Here is a 19,378-nt window from a genome sequence, read left to right on the forward strand (position 1 = left end):
TACACAATGTGAGGATGGAATTGTCAAATATGAGAAAAAAAAAGTAAGGGAACCACCAAATGTGAGAAAAGAATTGTCACATGTGATGTTGGAACTGCATAATGTGAGGATGGAACTATCAAATGTGAGAAAAAAGTATGGGAACCACAAAATGTGTGAAAAGAACTGTCCCATATGGTGTTAAAACTGTACAATGTGTGGATGGAACCGTCAAATGTGAGAAAAAAGTAAGGGAACCACCAAATGTGAGAAAAGAACTGTCACATGTGATGTTGGAACTGCAAAATATGAGGATAGAACTGTCAAATGTAAGAAAAAAGTAAGAGAACCACCAAATGTGAGAAAAAAATTGTCACATGTGGTGTTGGAACTGCACAATATGAGGATGGAACCGTCAAATGTGAGAAAAAAGTAAGAGAACCACCAAATGTGAGAAAAGAACTGTCACATGTGGTGTTGGAACTACACAATGTGAGGATGGAACCATCAAATGTGAGAAAAAAGTAAGGGAACCACCAAATGTGAGAAAAGATCTGTCACATGTGGTGTTGAAACTGCACAATGTGAGGATTGAACCGTCAAATGTGAGAAAAAATTAAGGGAACCACCAAATGTGAGAAAAAAACTGTTACATGTGGTGTTGGAACTGCACAATGTGACGATGGAACCGTCAAATGTGAGAAAAAAGCAACCTGATATAGCAGGTTACTTACTAGTAAGTACTGTACCCCTTTTTTTTGGGGGGTACTGTAGAATTACCCATATATATCATGTAAGTGCGTCAAGATTTAAGCCAAAATTGAGTAAAAAAAGAGAGATCAGAGACATTTAAAAGCAAAAGAATTACATATTTTCTAATTAAAAAGAAAAAGTATTACATATTTTTCGCGAGAAGATTGAAAAGTATCTCACTAGAAAAGCATTTACATTCAAAAAGCCCCTATAATAAGATTATCTCCATAAGTTAAATTCACCTAAAGATACTCCCAAATTAATAACCCAAAATTATGGCAAAATTATCTCAAGTTTAATTATACATTAACATAAAGAAACTCTCCTAAATTAAAACCCAAAATTATTCAATTCAACAGATGAGAGACCAATAAAAAGAATGGCACCAATTTGAATCACACCCTTTTAAAATGTTTTAGCATGCACAACTGCTCGGATAAAACAGCATAAGCCCCTAAATTTGGCCAATGAACCCAAAATAATCAGCTCATGCATTCACTTTGCAAAATCTGTGCTTTCAAAATTTAGGAGACACTGTAAGTTTGTAACTTATGTAAAACAATTTTTATTTATTTTTTTACATTAACCAAGGATAAAGAAAGAGAGTGGATGTTGGTTATTGTGCATAAAAAAAAAGATAAACAGCTGAAGGTTGGTTTGGATTGACGTTTGCATTGTAGACGTCTGCGTTTCAGTCTCATGAACAGTGCAAAAAGGCAAGTGAACAGTAATTTCCTTGTGAACAGTAATCTAAAAAATATTTTTTTATTGTTTTCAATTTTCAATTTTCAGTTTTCAACAAAATAAGTTGTATCCAAACGCACACTACGAAAATCAAGAAAAATTTATAGCCCTTACTCTAGGTCATGTTCTTCACATTTGTAGCCCTTCACAATGACACGATTTTCTGGCTTTTAACCATCAAGATTATCAATTTCACTGGACCTTGGCTCTCAAAGATGAAATGCTCTCCGATTTGAAGAGAATTTAGTATTTAGTTTGCATCTTAGCTTTTGTATCCAATGTAATATGATTTTCATGGATAACTTCATTATAATTTTTCAGAGAACACTGTCAGGTGGTTTGCTATGAGCATGAGTGTAGCAACTATACCTCTGCCAATACTGTTTTTGGGAGTAGGATCTTTGTTCCAGAATTTGGATATATACAGTCAGAATTGATACCAATGTTAGTGGAGTTTTTCACTTACAAGATTGCAACTTTCTTTCAAGCCATAGAGGAGGCAATTAGCCTTGTTAGGGGAAAGAGCGAAGTTTAAGATAAATCCTCTTCATACATCCTTGGAAGTTCTATTACTTAATTGATGTTACAAAATTTCCGGCACAATTTTACAGTCAAATTCTTTCAACCTCATCTTATTGAGCTATATAGTTTGTATTTCCAACTTTTCAGAATTCAGATAATTAATGGAAAAAAAAATGGATTTGGACCAAATATCCCTAAAACACATCCTCGTTCGGCATGTTTATGGCTTTGAATTTAACTTGGTAGTTTTGTAAATTTGGTGTATTTTCGGACCATAACCTACATAAATCGTAGCATCTATACGTTCAGTCCACTTTACTTTTTTCACATTTTGTATTATCAGTTAATAAAGTGACATTTTAGTTGGATATATCATATATGGGAGAATCATCAAAACCATTTACTCATGATTGTTTCTACTTTCAATTTTCAAATGCTTCACAGAAGAATTTCTAGTGTAAATTTTTCTCCATAATACAATTAAGTCTTGTATGTTGATCTGATCCCAAGATTTGATAATATCATGTTCAGCGGAAGTTTTCTTTAAATCTTGACCTTCTTGATGATATATGTTATTGCCACATGATAGATTTCAAAAAGTCATATCTGCTATTCTTGAAAAAAAAAATCATTGAGATGGATGAATACCAAAGTTGGGTAAGGGTAAATAAGCCTATTTAACACAACACCCAACTAAAAGAAAATTTGTAATATTTGAATTATTTGGTCTCGTTGCCTCTGGATTAATTTCTTGGGATGAAAGCTACTCGCCCCACCACAAAAAGGCTTGTGATTGGATTAAGATACCAGATTAATGAACTTTGGTATTTCGTTCATATTCAGAAAGACATATATCATGTAAAGTGCATCAATAGTACAAGATTTAAGCAAAAACTGAGTAAAAAGAGAGAGGCTATAGACATTAAAAGGAAAAAGAAAACATATTTACTCATTTAAAAGCAAAAAGATTTACATATTTTCATGAGAAGATTGAAGAGAACCAGACTTGAAAAGCATTTACATTAAAGAAGACCCAAAAATATAGAAAGATCTTCTCCAAGTTTATACATATTCACCTAATTAAAGAAACTCTCCTAAATTAAAACCCAGCAGCACTCATCAGATGAGAGACCAAAAGAATGGCACCATGAGTAGGATTAGACCCTTTCTTTGAAACTCACTTGCCATTGGTTTAAAGATGAGGCCTCAAGCGAGAGAGTGGATATAGAATCTCAACTCCATAAGTGTTAAAGAAGACATAGTAGTGATCGGAGCCTCGCTTCCCAGAAATCGTGCCGACCCACCAGCCATCATTATCATAAGCATCAACCGCATCATCAAGAGAATACCCAGTAGCCGAAACCTTAGGTGGCATGGGCCTGAGCTCGTCGGCGGCGACAATCTCAGTGAGTGGCTGAGAGTGGTCTTCTTCAGTGACCAGGTTCTTGTAGCGCACGGCGTAGGAGTGGTTGCCTATGTTGGTAATCACAGTGGCTGCGTAGTAAGAACCCACAAAACCAACTTGCTTGCTGCAAACTTCAACTTCATCACCCCTCTTCAAGATCGACGCCATTCTTGTAGCACACGGAATCACTTCTTGAAACAGAGAGAGAAAAAAATAAAAGAAATTCAGAATGGTAAAGATGATGTTGGGATTGGACTATAGGAGTAAGACAGGACTGTGGTGACGTTCATTTATAGATAGTTTAACGTAGACTTTTACTAATGTATTCCTTCAGGACTGGTGGGGTTTATTTATTCTTAAATTTAAAAAGAAAAATAGAGTCGGTTTGCGTGCTAATTTGACCTTTTTAGAAAAGTAGAGTCGGTTTGAATAAAAAATAAAAATACTAATGAGACCCTTTCTTTCTTTCTTTTTTTTTTAACGCAATTGTCCGACAACAGATTTGTTGATTCAAGATTGATGCGTCTCTCAATTATTGAAAAGGTTAGGGGTGTGATGAGATTTTCTAGTCTGTAGGTGTGATGATGACACCCACATATACATCCAAACACGAACAAATAAATTAAATATTATTTCGATGTTCATTTGTGGCTTGAATGTGTTCAATTCTGTGTGCTAGCTTAATCATATCACTCCTGACTATATTAGCAGTGGGCAAATACATAAGACTACTGGATAATTACAAAAGTCTCTAATTTAGATGAATTTAAAATTTTAAGATAGACCTAAATAAGAGAGAGCCTCTAAGAGGCTAGTATAAATTAACTTTGTTTAATGCTTTGTTTGTTTAGGCGACAATGTTTTCTAGAAAATTAATTATTTTTAAAAAAATATTTTTCATAAAAATGCCTCATTTTCCTATATTTAGTAGTAACATTAAATGAGTTAAAAAAAATTAAAAATCTCCTAACTTTCCTTATTTAACTTACTATAAGATGAATAATGCTAGAAATACAAATTATTTTACAAAAAAATTTATAAACTGCTAATATGGTGAATGATTATTGATAAATGAAAATGTGATATTAATGGTTAGCCTAGATGAAAACCAATAAAGGGTTGGCCAGATCAATATTTTGTAAAAATGTACAAAATGTTGTAAAATTGTTTTTAACTATAGTATTACTCCTATAAGATAGAGTTATTTCCAAAACAATTTAATGGGAAATTTTTTTCTAAAAATAAGCCATACTTTTTCTGTTGATTAGAGATGATTTTCTTTTAACTCATTTTTTCTGATACTACCAAATTTTTAAAAATACGAAAAACTATTTTTACATAAGATTTTCTCTGGAAACAAACAAAGCGAACCATCAAAATAAATCTTAAAAATTTACATCAAGAGAAAATGCATAATGAAATTGAAATTATAAACATGTTTAAAAATTGCATGTGAAAGGATCCATGGAATCTATTATTAAGTTGATGATCAACGTAGTAATTTGAAATTTAGTTGATTTATGTGTGGCATGTAATCAAATGCTTTGCTATTTTATTTTTGTAAATGAGAATACTTTCATTTCATCCAAATTTGGGGTTGATGCATTTTCCAATTATAGTACCAAAAAAAAAAAAAAATTAACACCCCCACAAATGCATAGATCTCATCACTCCTAGTATATCCATGATTGGAAAATGCATCAACCCTAAATTTGGCTTGTTCTTTTGCTTTCCTTAACTATCAATTTTTTCCATTTTAAGTAATTTTCATTCTTTTTTTTATTATTAAAAACTTCATTAGGTTTTAAAACGCTTTAGCATTCACATCAATCCAGATAAAATAGCATAAGCTCCTAAATTTGACTAATGGACTAAAAAAAAAAAATCTCACATCAACTCATTTATTCATTATGCAAAATAAGATTTTGTAACCTATTCAAAATAAATTTTTTATTATTTCTTTACTTTACCCAAGGATGAAGAAAGAAAATGGATGTTGATTATTGTGTGTGAAGAGCGATAAAAAAAATTAAGAAAATCAAGAAGATTTGATTTTTTTTTTTTTTAAGTAAAGTGTGTGTGTTTATTTTATTTCATATTTTGAAAAACTAACCATTGAATTATATGTTCTATATATTCTTAACATGCATGACAATTTTCATGTCAATCAGATGTAATTTACTATTCGATTCATAAATTCATATTTTATGCATTATTTTAAATTACAAAAACTTGAATGTAAACAATTGATTGATGACATGACTATTAATTATTAATTATCTTTAAATTTTGTAAGCATGAAGAATATACAAAGATAATATAATCCAACGGTGGATTTATCAAAATTCACATCTAATTAATAAATTGGGTAATGTAACATTGTTTAGAGTTACATCAAGTGTAACTTAAATCCAGCCTCTCTCTCTCTCTCTCTCTCTCTCTCTCTCTCTCTATATATATATATATATATATATATTATTTGAGATAAAATTCTACTCTAGTTTAATCTAAGTGAATGTGTGTGAAACTTCTTCTTGGAGACTTAAACCCCAACCCTTACCTTCCACACCCCACAAATGCTAATACTTGTGATGCCAAAGATACGAAATAGTTAGAATAGATAATTGGATGTTTTGAAAAGTTGTTTGTTAAAATAGAAAAATTAAGCTCTTATTCTATAATAGACAATAATTTTTGCATAAGTTAATGTGAATATTGATAATGCATTACTTTTGAGTTCATGATATCAAGGAATTCAAAGCCAAGGATTTTTATCTAATCCTATTGGTGATGATAAATTCACACTCTTTTACAATGCTTCCATTTGACAGATGATTAAACCATTTGGCAGTTGCTAATGTAAATTAGGCTATTTATTTTTCTCAAAAAAAGAAAAAGGCCATTTAGATCTTACCGACAGAACAACCAAAGCTAGTCGCGGTATCTTTTTATATACATTTCCAAATTTCTCCAATACATCTTGAATCTTTCATAAAAAAAGGAATAAAAAAAAAAATCTATATATCTTCATTTTTTCAAATTTTATGAATAACTCTCGAATTATTTTTAAATATCCCTACTCTTTCAGCTAGTAATTGAATAATGTGATTTATATATTTAACCTTTTACTAGAAATATGAACTTGAATTTCCATCAATTCACACCCCATAAAAGTTCCAACCGAATGCATAGAGTCGAGATATTTGAAAGCCGAAGTACCATCGCCTGGTTGTGTTAAGTCCAGAAGTAAACAATACATTTAACAAATAAATAAATATATGAAAAAGAGAAGAATGATACAACATAGCTGAAACAAGCAAACCAACAATCCATTTTTATTAACGGTATTATGGAGTGATTTATTACAAGCCGACTCAGAGCTCTATTAGTATTAGACAAGTTGCACTTTTCAGGCAATATTTTATATATTTGATGTGAAATGACAATATATATCTAAAGAAACAAGCATATGCCTTAACCAGTGTTTTGCAAGCCTGCAGCAATACCCTTCATGGTCAAGATCAGGGTGTCTTCAAGACCAGGAGCATATTCACTTGTGGGGTTAAGCTTTATAAGCTCTGCAGCTGGCTTGCTTGATTCCATGTATTCTTTTGACAACTGCGGCCTAACCTTCACATGATAGTCGGGGTCACGGATCCGTTTTAATGTATAGGCTTGGCACACATTAAGTGTTGTGATGTATGCATCACGAAGACACAGTCTCTGCCTTAAGTAGGGGTCTCCTTCAAGAAGATCCTTATGCCCAGCAACCTACAAAATCAACACGAAAAGATATTGGTTACTGACACATCTAGATGTACATTCCTAAATTTAAAAAAGTTCTTTTCTGGGGGCTGAGGGAGGGGTGTTTGGGGGCCTGGGAAATATTTCTGACCAAGGAAACCATTCTAAACAAACTGTATAATTGGTCTTAGTATTCTGGGTCCTTATTGACCCCATGATATGTTTTAGAAGCAAGCATTTTTGAGTGGTATGTTTTAGAAGCTAGCAATTCTGAGTTGTGATTTAAACAAAATTACATGTTTTAGGTTGAAACAGAACTGCTTTTGTTTGAGCCCAAACTATGAGCTGGTGAGTAAAGTTGCAATGGCCCTTTCCTCACAATCACACAAGTCACTTAAATTACCTTGAGTAGAAGCTGTTTAGTTTCTTCATGGTTGGCCCTTAATCGCTCTCCAAATGACCATAGGTCTTCTGATACTAGGAGCTTGTCATACAATGCCGCAATTCCTGGGTCTCCCTTGGCAAAGACCATCTCAATTAGGTCAATTGAGACCCTGAAGAAAGGCCACTGATTATACATTTCCCGAAGCATTTGGAGATTCTTTATGTCCTTCTCAATTACGTGCTTAAATGCTGCCCCAAAGCCAAGCCACACTGGTAGATGAAACCTAGTCTGGGTCCATGCAAAGATCCATGGGATTGCGCGGAGTGATTCAATGCCTCCACTTGGCTTCCTTTTTGATGGACGACTCCCAATGTTCATCCGGCCATATTCTGTCTCTGGTGTTGCCTGTAGTGTTGAAAGAAGATGATTTACATTAGATTATCAGCAGCATCTTCATAATGTTCAGCGACTTAAAAATTAATAGAAAATGAAAACAATTTCTATGCCTTGAGAACAGATTGTAAATTTATAAAAATGCAATGAAGTAGCTTTCAAAGAATAAAATAACAAGTAACAAAACTTTAGTGTGGGTAGACAAATACAAGTCAGAGAAGGAATAAAAATGTATAATCTTTCTTGGAATCCTACAAATTACTTAAGAAGAGAATACAATACTTGTTCAGTATTAGCCTATGAATACGAGGTAAATAAACTGAAACACGTTGAGTCACTTTTCCAAACCCCAAGCAGAGCTCTGTTAAGAAGGATGCATAGGATACTTACAAGGCGGAAATATTCAACAAAACGAGGTTCCTGGAAAACAATGGAACGGTATTCCTTTGTTGCAATAACTGCCATCTCATCCAGAAGTGCACGCCATTCCGGCTTTGGCGAGACAGGTGGATGCATACCATGCTCAAGTGTAGCAGCTGTGAATCGCTGGAGTGTTCTAAAGCACAAGTGCTCCTCCCCAAATGACTGTTCAATAACTTCACCTTGAACTGTCACACGAAGTGACCCTTGAATTGTGTCAGGTGGCTGAGATAGTATAGCAAGATGGGTAGGCCCTCCTCCCCTACCAACTGTCCCTCCACGGCCATGGAACATTGTAAGCTTAACCCCAAATTTCTTAGCCACCTTTATAAGCTCTTCTTGAGCCTTATATAACTGCCAAGCAGCAGAGAGACGGCCAGCATCTTTTCCTGAATCTGAATACCCTATCATAACTTCTTGCTTCCCATTAATGCGGTTTCTGTACCAATCTATTGAAAAGAGGCGAGCTACAGCAGCAGGAGCAGCCACAAGATCATCCAGTTTTTCAAACAGTGGGACAACCCTTAATGGCTTCTTCACCCCACATTCACGTTGCAAAAGCTCTACAGCTAGTACATCAGATGGGGATGTTGCCATTGAGATTATGTAAGCACCAAAGTTGTCTGAAGGAAGTTCTGAAATGACATGGAGAGTGTCCAACACATCAGCAATTTCTTCAGTTTTGGGAAGATCAAGGCCAAAAAGAGGGCGCTTGCCACTGAGCTCAGACAAAAGCCATTCTTGTCTCTGTTCCTCTGACCATTCTTTATAAGAACCGATGCCCAAGTGCTTTGTGATAGCATCAATAACATCAGTATGCCTTTCTGATTCTTGGCGGATATCAAGTCTTACAAGTGAAAGCCCAAAGGTAGAAACTTGTCGTAAGAAATCAAGAAGGCTTCCATCAGCTATCGGCCGGTCACCACATGAGCAGAGTGACCTGTAACTGAGTTCAAGAGGTTCCAGGAACTACAAAGGAAAGGAGGGAAAAAGTCAGCACTAAAGAGAACATGCCACTAAACCAGAATAGCTAGCAGGGGCACAAATCAAACGTAGTTTTTGTGAAGGTCTCACTTCATCTATTAAGCTATTGCAATTTTGAACCTGAGCAAGTATGTTATGAGATTCAAGCCATCTATTTTAATTGTTAGTATTCTAGAATCTGTCTATAGGCATGGCCTTGTCAATGGGTCATCACAAAAGCAATCATCTAGGTGGTCACTAGCATGTCAAACACAATCAATCAAACACAGAAAATGAAACAAAACTGTAGCTTGGTCAATCATTACTTTTAGATTTTGAAGTATAGTAGAGATAATGCAAAGAATATTTTTTCCTTTGTTATGAAAATAATATTCTCAAGAAACTCTTCAATCACCAAGTACAAGCTAAGAAGAAGATTTTAAAGGGTAGTGATATTATTTGAACATAGAAATAGTATCTATTCTTATAATTTCAAAAGCAAAAAGGAAAAAGAAAATATTTTGGTCCTTCCATAAGGATAGGGGTGAAGCTTAAGGAATTGGGAGGTAGTATCATTAATTTCTAACAATTAGAACACAACATCAAGAAATGAAGAAGTTACGATATAGACATAAAATAAAAAATAAAAATAAAAAAAAGGATGGAAAGGGGGGAAAATAAGAATCAAACATATTGCTTGCCATTGATATGTTATTAAATAAAAATCAAACTTACTCTTTGAGCAATGTGTTAATTCAATTTAACAGGCTATTCTAGATCTGAACAACTTATTACTGCATACAATTATTTTTCAGAAATTTAGGACAAAAGCTTGTATGAAAGCATTGGCTAATAGGTAGGGGTAGTAAATTAATTGCTATAAACCAAGGCATTCATAGCATATACAGTAAGCCAATAACTCCTGTTACACTTATGAAATCCATATTGTTGAATTAGTGCAAAAACTGACTTCAAACTTCACTATAAATAGAAATAACAAATTTAGTGTAATTGGAGTTTGGAATAAACTGAAATTAGCTTAGAATGAAGTTTCCTGTCTTCAAATTCTTAAAGAACGCACAATATTGGATTAGTTAATAGGATGCACATTTGAGACACAAGCTGAGCCTTCGGGTCTAAGAATTTTTCTTGTAGAGGCCTCAGGTGACTCAAGCTCTATGGTTTAGCCTCAAGGTGCTCTCCTGTTCACCTCAACATGCAGTGAGCCAATGACAACTAAAGCCCCAAAGCCCTATAAATGCCTGAAAGATATCTCATGTGAGAATCTTGAGTACATTTCATTGATTACAAAGTTATCCAGCAAGCAGAAGATCTGATTGAGAGATCCTTCCCTCAGTTAGGATGTCCATTTAGAACAACCAGTGAGTATGAAAATTAGTTAAGTACCAAATTTGAATTAATTTTTTTTTTTTTTTTTCAATATGCATAATCAATAGTTTCTGGTTTCAACCAGTGATTGCCAATAAAACTAGAGGTAAACTGGTCTGACAGTATAACCTGACAGCCAAAATATATAAACACCAAGCATAATATTGCCCCAAATGCCTAATTATTACCTAAATATGAAAAATAGACACAGCATGTTAGCATCCACTAAAACAAATACTATGAGACTGAACCAGACCACCACAACAATATATTGCTGCCATATATATATATATATACACACACACACACATTGATAAGTTGGGGTATTGAACCCACAACCACTCCCTTCACCCATTCTTTCTTTTGAGAGAGAAGTGTCATTTGGGTTTCACCACAACAACATATTGCCACCATAATAAACTATGTCATTTGAGATTAATACTTACTATAGTATAAATTTATGAATTGATTAAAGAAACAGCCATTAGACGCATATCCATTACAAGGGAATTTATTAAAAATTGCAGAGATGGAGAGACCTGCTCAACATTGGTGAAGGTTGCATCCTCAGGAATATCAGAGACCCCATTGGCTAATATGTGACGAGCACGTTCACGCGTATTATAAAGCTTGTCCCTTACATCACCAAGAATAACACGATATGGCTCATTTGGAGGAACTTGTTTCCAAAACTCTGCATTAATGAAAATGTAAATCATAAAAATATCTGACATTGATAAGCATATTCAAAAGTTCCAGCCAATATGAAAAGGCATAGTGTATTGAGTTGTTTATATTTGATGAATTCTTTTTACACAACGAGAGGATGAAATTTCCATACATAATAGAGAAAAAAAATGAGTTTTAAATTTCAAAAGTGTTCAGCAGTGAGATTTGTGACAATTTAATATCATGATTGCATACCTATGTAGTGTTTTGCATCCTTCTTTGAGGACCTATGGAGTTCGTCAGCACGAACACGAAGCTCATCATTGCATCGCCACATAGATAACTGCCAATAAGGATATAAATGCAACATATTAGATGAATGGTCAACAAAAAAAGTTGTGATGAAACTCGCAAGATTGGATTTTGTTGGGTTGGGGGGGGAGGAAATAAAAGAAACACATTCAAGAGTCTAATACCCAGAAAGGAAAAAAAAAAAAAAAAAAATTCAAGAGTCTGATTACTGTTTCAGATACCTCAAACATGAGATCCTCAATCTGGGAAAAGTACAAGTTAGCAGCCATCATTCTAGCCAGCAAGCATACATCCCTTGTAACTTCAGGAGTAACCCGGGGATTTCCTGCAGTCCATATCAGATATATATTAAGTGAGAAAACCACCATAATGACCGAAGAGATTATTCTGTGTGAGTGTATGAGAGAGTGATGCAGCCATGGAAGAAATAACAAATTTCTGTCATTAGAAAAGTTTTTAGTTTTGTAAGCTAAGCTTCGCTTGGGATTCACATGCAACATCCAACTGAGACAAGTTTTATAGGGTTCAAAACGTATATTATTAGTGTCATAGAGTTCAAACATATTTAACTGGGGCAAAATGTAATAATACCCCCTGTGGTTTGGGTCAAGTTTTATAACTTGTATTATAAGTTTCATAGAGTTCAAACATATTTAAATGGGGAAAAATGTAAAAATAACCCTTGTGGTTTGGTCTATTCCAAATATTCCCCATGTACTATCAATTAGACCTAGAAAACAGGTTGGGTCATGCAGGTTAAGGTCAGAAATGGGTTGGACTAGAACAGGTGGCAAAGCCTACGATTATTACCGAGTCTTTGACAGGTCGTAAAAACCCAGTATGGCCCTTATTTTTTTACATACAACAAAATAAACAAATAAAAAAGATACTTGAGCTTATATCCTATGGGAATGCAAGGGTTGCCAACAATGCCATTCTGATTCCCACTATATAGAATCAGAATTTTGTTCATTACAAGGGAGAGTTATGCTGGTATTCTTTTATTACTCAAAATGATTATACATCCTTCTCAATCAAAACCAGATAAATAGAGAAAAAAGGAGGGTTGTTTAAGCAGCGAGTTTGAGTTTAGATTAGGATGTGTGGGGGGTTGATGCTGACTGAGATTTGGTTTTGGGTCTATTCCAGTAAATAGTGGCCAGTTATCATTGGTGTTGGCAAGGTTACATAGCGTTAGTTGAGAGAGGGGAAGAAGAAGAAGAAGAAGAAGAACATTAGAGAGAAAAGAAGAATTTAAGTACAAAAATATATAATTTAAAATGAATTCTTATTCAATTTTAATCTTAAATGAACATTTTAATAAAAAGGGGTCAAGTGCACAACACGTGTTGAGTTTCTTCCATCACAACTTATAAAAATGCAACAGTCAGAGTAACTGCATCATTTCACAAACCGTGGGTCAATCAAATGGAATTGATAGTACAAGGTATGTGTTTGAAAAAGACACAAACCACAGGAATCTTTTTTCCATTTTTCCTATTTTAATTTGGACTTTTATTTTCCAAGTCATGGTTAGTTTGGTATACAGGGCCAGATCTGTAATTTGGTTTCATTGAGTCAAGTCTAGAATTGTCCAAGGAGATTCCAACCATCTTAGGTGATTTTCTTTGAGTCAAAGTTAATCTTTTATTTTACCTTATTAGATTTTTAGTTTAATAATCAAATTAAGAGTCTTAATACTACTACTACAAATAAGACTATTGTTCACAATCTGTGGATAGATTCTCACCTCTTTACAACCCTAAGTCAGTTTTTCCCCTTTCCCTACCAAAATTTCCATCATTATTTGAACCTTAATCCTTCTAGACTATATTAAACTAAGCCCACGGCCCACCATAGGCAAAGCTAGAGAGGTTTTCCCTAAATTTTCCCTGCATGAGAGAGAGAGAGAGAGAGGCTCAAGTTGTCAACAACTCCTTTCAATGAAATGATCAAATAGACAAATAAACTTAAAAATTTTCAAATCTAAGTTGTCAAAGAAAATATAGGAAGCCTGCCAAAGGAGAAAAACTCTTATAATTTCTTTAGTTTGAGGTAACAATGAAGTAACAGCATACCGAGTGAAATAGGCAATTCCATATTTGTACAATTGTTTTTTTAAGTTAATAAACTCCATACATAGTAATCCCTCCTTTCCTTTCATGTATATAATAGATACAGGATGATAATCATCATCAAAATTGTAACTTTTTTAATCATCAGGATATTGCAGGAAATAATGTCCACATTCAGTAATTTCTAGGGTGAAAAGATACGTACCATCTCGATCCCCACCCATCCAAGAAGAGAATTGAATGAGAGGGGCATTGTAAGGAACGCGTTCATTTATCCCAATGTTCTTCAAAGCTGTGTCAACACGTCTTAAGAATTTTGGTACACCTTTCCAGATTGTCTCATGAAAGTAGCTCATTCCTGCCCTCATCTCATCTTGTGGAGTTGGAGGTGTCCTTCGAATTTCATCTGTACGAAATGCAGCTTGTATCTACAAGAGAAGAAAAGAAATGTATTATGTAAGATAAGAATGGGATAGAGAACTTTATGTATGATGAGAATAGGAGCTCCTGAACATTGTGACTATGTACTGCATTAAATAATGATATATTAGAAAATGTATAATCCCTAAAGTCTATACTCAAAATTAGCAAATAAACTTCCATCTTCAAGACAGAAGGATATACAGAACAATAACAATAATAATAATAATAATAATAAATAAATAAAACAAAGCAAAGGTCCTAAAAGTTTGTAGAAGAAACAGTATCCCATGATTGGCACCACATACCTCCCTTTGTAAAGCCTCATCAAGTTCCTGCTTATCATCAGGAGTTATGTCTTTGACATTCAACTGAGTCAAACAATTCCTTATCCTGAAAAATTAAACAATAGCATAATATCAATATGAATCTTGGAAAAAAAATAACCATCTAACTCTTAAACAGAAAGCAAATAGCATATCAAGATACACCGCAAAGGCGAATGAACAAATCATAAGGAAATTTCTTGCCGTGCACAGATGACAACTATACATCAACTTAGGTGGTAAACAAACCTTGCATGCTTTTGAAGCAAAGATCTTCTGACAGATTGAGTGGGATGTGCAGTTAGGACCAAATCTACGGTCTGGTTCTTCAGAGCATCAAAAACTTCTTGAGGGGACTTCTTCAGTTGCCCCACAAGCCTCTTGAGAGTCTCTTCAATGTCTGATTCAGTTGTTGCAGAAGCCTCATCAGCAAAATCTCCCTTCTTTAACTTGATCCTCCTTCGGTAAGCAATCTGGACTTCCTCGGCCAAGTTGGCCAAATTAAGCATGTGAGAAAATGATTTGGCAATGACAATAGAGTCCCCAGGATCCAGACTTGTAAACACATTCCCAAGCTCCTCCAACTTCTGAGGGTCATGCTTCCCTTCATACTCAGCTGAAAGCTCATAACAATCTTGAACCTAATCCATAATACATCATAATAGTTAATAAGTTAACCCATTATTAACAGAAAATCTAATGCAAGAACCCACCCCAGAAAATCTAATATGTTAACCCATTAAATTTTTTCATGTGAAACACTTTGCAAGAAATTTCACTTGTTGAAACAAAATTGCCTTACCCAGAAATGAAAAAGAGAAATAAAATTGTGTTTACTTACACCATCATTAATCAAACTCCAAGCAAAACCCCAAAAATATAACTTTGAACTTTGACACTTGATAAAGTTGCTTACAACATTAAAGACAACTACACAATTTTTGAGTTTGCCTAAACAAAATTTGTACTTTGACACTGTATCAGGTATAGCTTTGTGTATTCCTGGGTCCTATATATCCAAGAAATCAATATATAATTTTATAATTTCAATTCTTCCCCTAATTTTTCTCATAAACCAAATGGAGCATTGCAGATCAAAATTAAAATGGAAAAGGCAAAGTTTTATTTATACAAATATTTTTCCCAAAGTACAGAATTCTACACCACATACTGCATTTAATGCAAAAAAAAACGAAGTGGGCATCCTCTAAAAACCAACAAATTGTCAATCCAAGCCTTAGAAAAGCTTGTAACTTTAACCAAATTGCAAGGACATCCTTGACATGTGCTATTTTATCACAAAATTACAATACAGGAAGGTACTAACAAATACTTCAAAAGTAGTCAAAGTAAAAATTAATAAAATAAAATCCATTACCGTTTCTCTGAGATTCTCGCCATGCAAATCTTGAAGAATATCCAGGAACCTATCCAACAACAAAGCATCATACTCCACTAGCTTGTCATCCTCAGACACCTTCTTTGGTGCCAGAAGCCTCAATTGAGCGTCAATTGAAGCCATCTTCTCTATGTTCCGACCCGCCATATCTCTCTCCCTCTCTGTCTCTGGTGCTCTGTTTTTCGGCTTGCTCTGTTTCCGATTTATCAAACCAAAACTGTTATAGTGATTTTTTTGTTGAGAAAAAACAGACCCAGCTCATCAAATAGTGGTTTAAATTGAATTAAACACTCAAAAAACAAAATAACAAAAAAAAAAAATAGTTGGAGACTATGGGAAACCCGTGAGTCCCGGATGAGGACTGAGGAGGATTGCGCAGCGACGTGGAGAATGGGTTTTCTATGATCTTTGCACGGGAAAGTTAAAGAAAGAGACTTTGGTCACGGAAGAGATCAGATATTAATGTGAGAGTCAGTAGTTGTGATGTAATTCATGTGAAGCATAACTCTTCTGCTACTCGCCCACATTTATAGAGTTAGAGACTGTGGGCATCTATTTCCACTGTTTTTTTTTTTTTTTTTTTTTTTTTTTTTTTTTTTTTTTTTTTAAATTTAAATGGGTTCTTTTTTTCCTTTTTTTTTATAAATAAAAAGGTAATTTGATTTTTAATTAAATGGGTTCTTTTTTTATTTTCTTTTTTATAAGTAAAAAGTAAAGGCCTCTCTCTTTATTCAAAAAGGAAAAAAAAGGGAAAGCAGGGTGCTTGTTAAAAATATAAAAAGAATGAACTTAGACAGTGATACTCCCTCTATTGCCCATAGAAAAAGAAAAATAGCAGTGCAATTCCAACTGTTTGAATTGATGTGGAGATGGAATATGCTTTATAAGAAAGAATCTGTAATTGGAATCTTTTATTCTCTTCCTACCTAGGAGTTTTAAAAATCATTTATTTTCTAATAAGTGTTATATTCACGATATTTTTTAAATATTTTTATAATAAATTTTAAATAGTAAATTATTATTGGTTCTAAATTAAATATAATATTAAAATTACTTTTTTATCCACAAAATAACAGCATGTAACAACTCATCATTTAAAATTTATTGTAAAAATATTGCAAACATAATATTTCTTTTTGTTTTCTTTATGTATAGTTACCTTGTTATCCTTTTATTGGTGAATTTGAAACAAGGAAAGATAAAGTTTTAAAATTTTGATATTCTATACTAGTCCCAAAGAGAGAGGAAAAAAAAAAAACAATAACACTCCAAATTTCACAATTTTCTCAATAATTGATAAAAAATGATAGGTCCATATAAATAAGAGTAGGCAAAAAATGTCAATCAGTCATAGTTGCACACATCACATTGTGAAATTGGGTATGCAATTGGATACATGTGTTCCTAAAATTATTTGGAAAAAATACTTATCTTGCCGTGAACATTATATTTGTTTATTTGAATTGGGATCGGAGCTATGCACCATGCAATTATTTTTCAAGGGTTGAAATTAAAAATTACAAAGTCACTTTTATTCTTAATCCTTGGATCAAAAATTTTCTAACCATTAATTTTTTAGATTTTTAACTTTTATCTGTTACATTAAAGCAATGATAAAGTGCAATAGCTCCAACTATTGTATTGGATCCAAACAACCTTTCCTGTTCTTTAATAAATATCAATCTCCTTTTCAAAATTTTTTTTTTAATGGGATTCAAAGCTCGGTTAAAATTAGGTGCAAAAAAAAAATCATGGAATTGAAGAATGACTTTACCGTCTCTCTCTCTCTTTTGCAACAACTTCAACACTTTTAAAGCTAGGAAACTAAAGATTTGTTTTGAACTTAAATATATGGCACCATCACATACTTCATTAATGTTTTGATTGTTTCCATTCACTCATTCAATATAACTAGTCAGTAATTTGTGGATTGTATGGGAAAGTTTAACAAAATTTGATTTTTTGTTCCTCTCTGTTACTTTTTGTCTAAATATAAAATTTGATAATTATGGTAGCATGGTAGAAAAAAAAAAGTATGATAGTTATTAATAATCTTATATCTTTTGTTTAAATATGAACTTTTTAATAATTATGGTAATTATTAATATTCTTCTATTTTTGTTTAAATATGAAATTTAATAATTATGAGAGTTATTAATAGTCTTATTTATTAATTGTGACAAGCATCTAATGGAATGTTTAATTATAAAATATATATATATAATCATAAGTTGTAAATCGAGGCAAAAAAAAAAAAAAAAAAAAACACTATATAGTTAAAGGGTAATTATAGAATACTTTGAACCGAGTTACAATATTGTACACTCTCCAGTCTCCTCTCATATAATAGTGGGCTTCACTATTTTATTATTATTTTTTATAAATAAAAGCATTTAGTCTTCTTCAAATATCTAACTATTTCATTGGGTATATGTAGTCTCCAGCCCACACACAGCAGGTTATTATAAGGAGGAATTCCTTGGGGCTGGACACAAGATGCTGGCAAAAAGTTTCGAACCCATGATTTTGTAAATATCATAAGACTTTAAGAACTACTAAACCAACTTCTTAAAGTTTCATTAATTAAATTTATGGTGGGACTAACTATTCATGGGAAAGGAGTAAGGAGGGAGTTCACTTTAATTGTACTCCCACAATAGTCTATAATTTTGATGAAGAAATGATAAACTAATTTATAGCTGATATTTCCTTCTTTTGTCTTATGTGATGGGCAAAAAAATAGAAGGACCCAAGGGACAGTAACAAACAGGGGAGTCCTAATAAGAAGTCATAATTCATGGTTTCATACCATACAGGAGCAATAACTGTAGTACAATGCTGATTGTTGGATGAGATTATGGAAAGACAAACGCTTTGTTTGTTTCAAATATAATGTTTTTTAGAAAATGAGTCATTTTTTAAAAGTTATTTTCTATAAAACTATCTCATTTTTTTATGTTTGATAGCAACTTTTGGTAAAATGTTTGGTAGCAACTTTAAATGAGTTGAAAAACAATCTTCTAACTTCTTTTATTTAGCTTGTTATGAGATAAAGTAGTTTTCAAAAAAAAAAAATTTAGTGGAAAACAATTTCTAAAAATAAATCATACTTTTGTAGTTAACCACAGATAGTTTTCTTTTAACTTATTTTTTTTTATGTTACCAAACATTGAAAAATATGAAAAACTATCTTTACACAATGTTTTTCATCAAAACAAATAGAATGCAAGTGTGAATATGCAGTAATAACTGTAGTTCAGTGCTAGATCCCCCTGATTCAGTTGCTACCTTGTTTAATTTTCCAAAAAAAATCTCATACTTTGTAGTACTCATAATTTTAATATATAGTAAGTGGTAATTGGTAACCAATTTAAACTTTCTAGTAGTGCATAAGAAAGAAGGGGAAAATTAAAGATAAAGAAACTTAAGAAAAGTACAATGCTGGATAGGTTTATGCGAATACAAAGACAGGTTTGAATA

General features: G+C 33.1%; 2 protein-coding genes across 2 annotated transcripts; both read right to left on the bottom strand.

Annotated features, from left to right (window-relative positions):
- Positions 1–2,920: 2,920 nt before the first annotated feature.
- Positions 2,921–3,708, bottom strand: LOC126695685 (protein AGENET DOMAIN (AGD)-CONTAINING P1-like). The gene has a single exon (XM_050392514.1). It carries the CDS (start codon positions 3,569–3,571, stop codon positions 3,191–3,193), a length of 381 nt encoding a protein of 126 aa, XP_050248471.1. The 5' UTR covers positions 3,572–3,708; the 3' UTR covers positions 2,921–3,190.
- Positions 3,709–6,711: 3,003 nt separating this feature from the next.
- LOC126695686 (phosphoenolpyruvate carboxylase 2-like) lies at positions 6,712–16,409 on the bottom strand. The gene is made up of 10 exons (XM_050392516.1): positions 15,878–16,409; positions 14,749–15,140; positions 14,482–14,566; positions 13,959–14,181; positions 11,900–12,003; positions 11,622–11,709; positions 11,237–11,391; positions 8,316–9,314; positions 7,551–7,937; positions 6,712–7,174 (listed from the first exon to the last, which is right to left on the bottom strand). The coding sequence occupies exons 1-10, from the start codon at positions 16,043–16,045 to the stop codon at positions 6,878–6,880; spliced, it is 2,898 nt and encodes a 965-aa protein (XP_050248473.1). The 5' UTR covers positions 16,046–16,409; the 3' UTR covers positions 6,712–6,877.
- Positions 16,410–19,378: the final 2,969 nt, after the last annotated feature.

Source organism: Quercus robur, chromosome 8, assembly GCF_932294415.1.
Source record: "Quercus robur chromosome 8, dhQueRobu3.1, whole genome shotgun sequence".
NCBI classification, from domain to species: domain Eukaryota; kingdom Viridiplantae; phylum Streptophyta; class Magnoliopsida; order Fagales; family Fagaceae; genus Quercus; species Quercus robur.

Excerpts from the sequence above, each read along its gene's own strand:
- LOC126695685 (XM_050392514.1), bottom strand. The coding sequence starts at position 3,571 with ATGGCGTCGATCTTGAAGAGGGGTGATGAAGTTGAAGTTTGCAGCAAG.
- LOC126695686 (XM_050392516.1), bottom strand. The coding sequence starts at position 16,045 with ATGGCGGGTCGGAACATAGAGAAGATGGCTTCAATTGACGCTCAATTG. Across the intron at positions 11,710-11,899 it reads TTGAGGATCTCATGTTTGAG|TTATCTATGTGGCGATGCAA; the intron begins GTATCTGAAACA and ends CCTTATTGGCAG. Across the intron at positions 9,315-11,236 it reads CCTTCACCAATGTTGAGCAG|TTCCTGGAACCTCTTGAACT; the intron begins GTCTCTCCATCT and ends TTTCCTTTGTAG.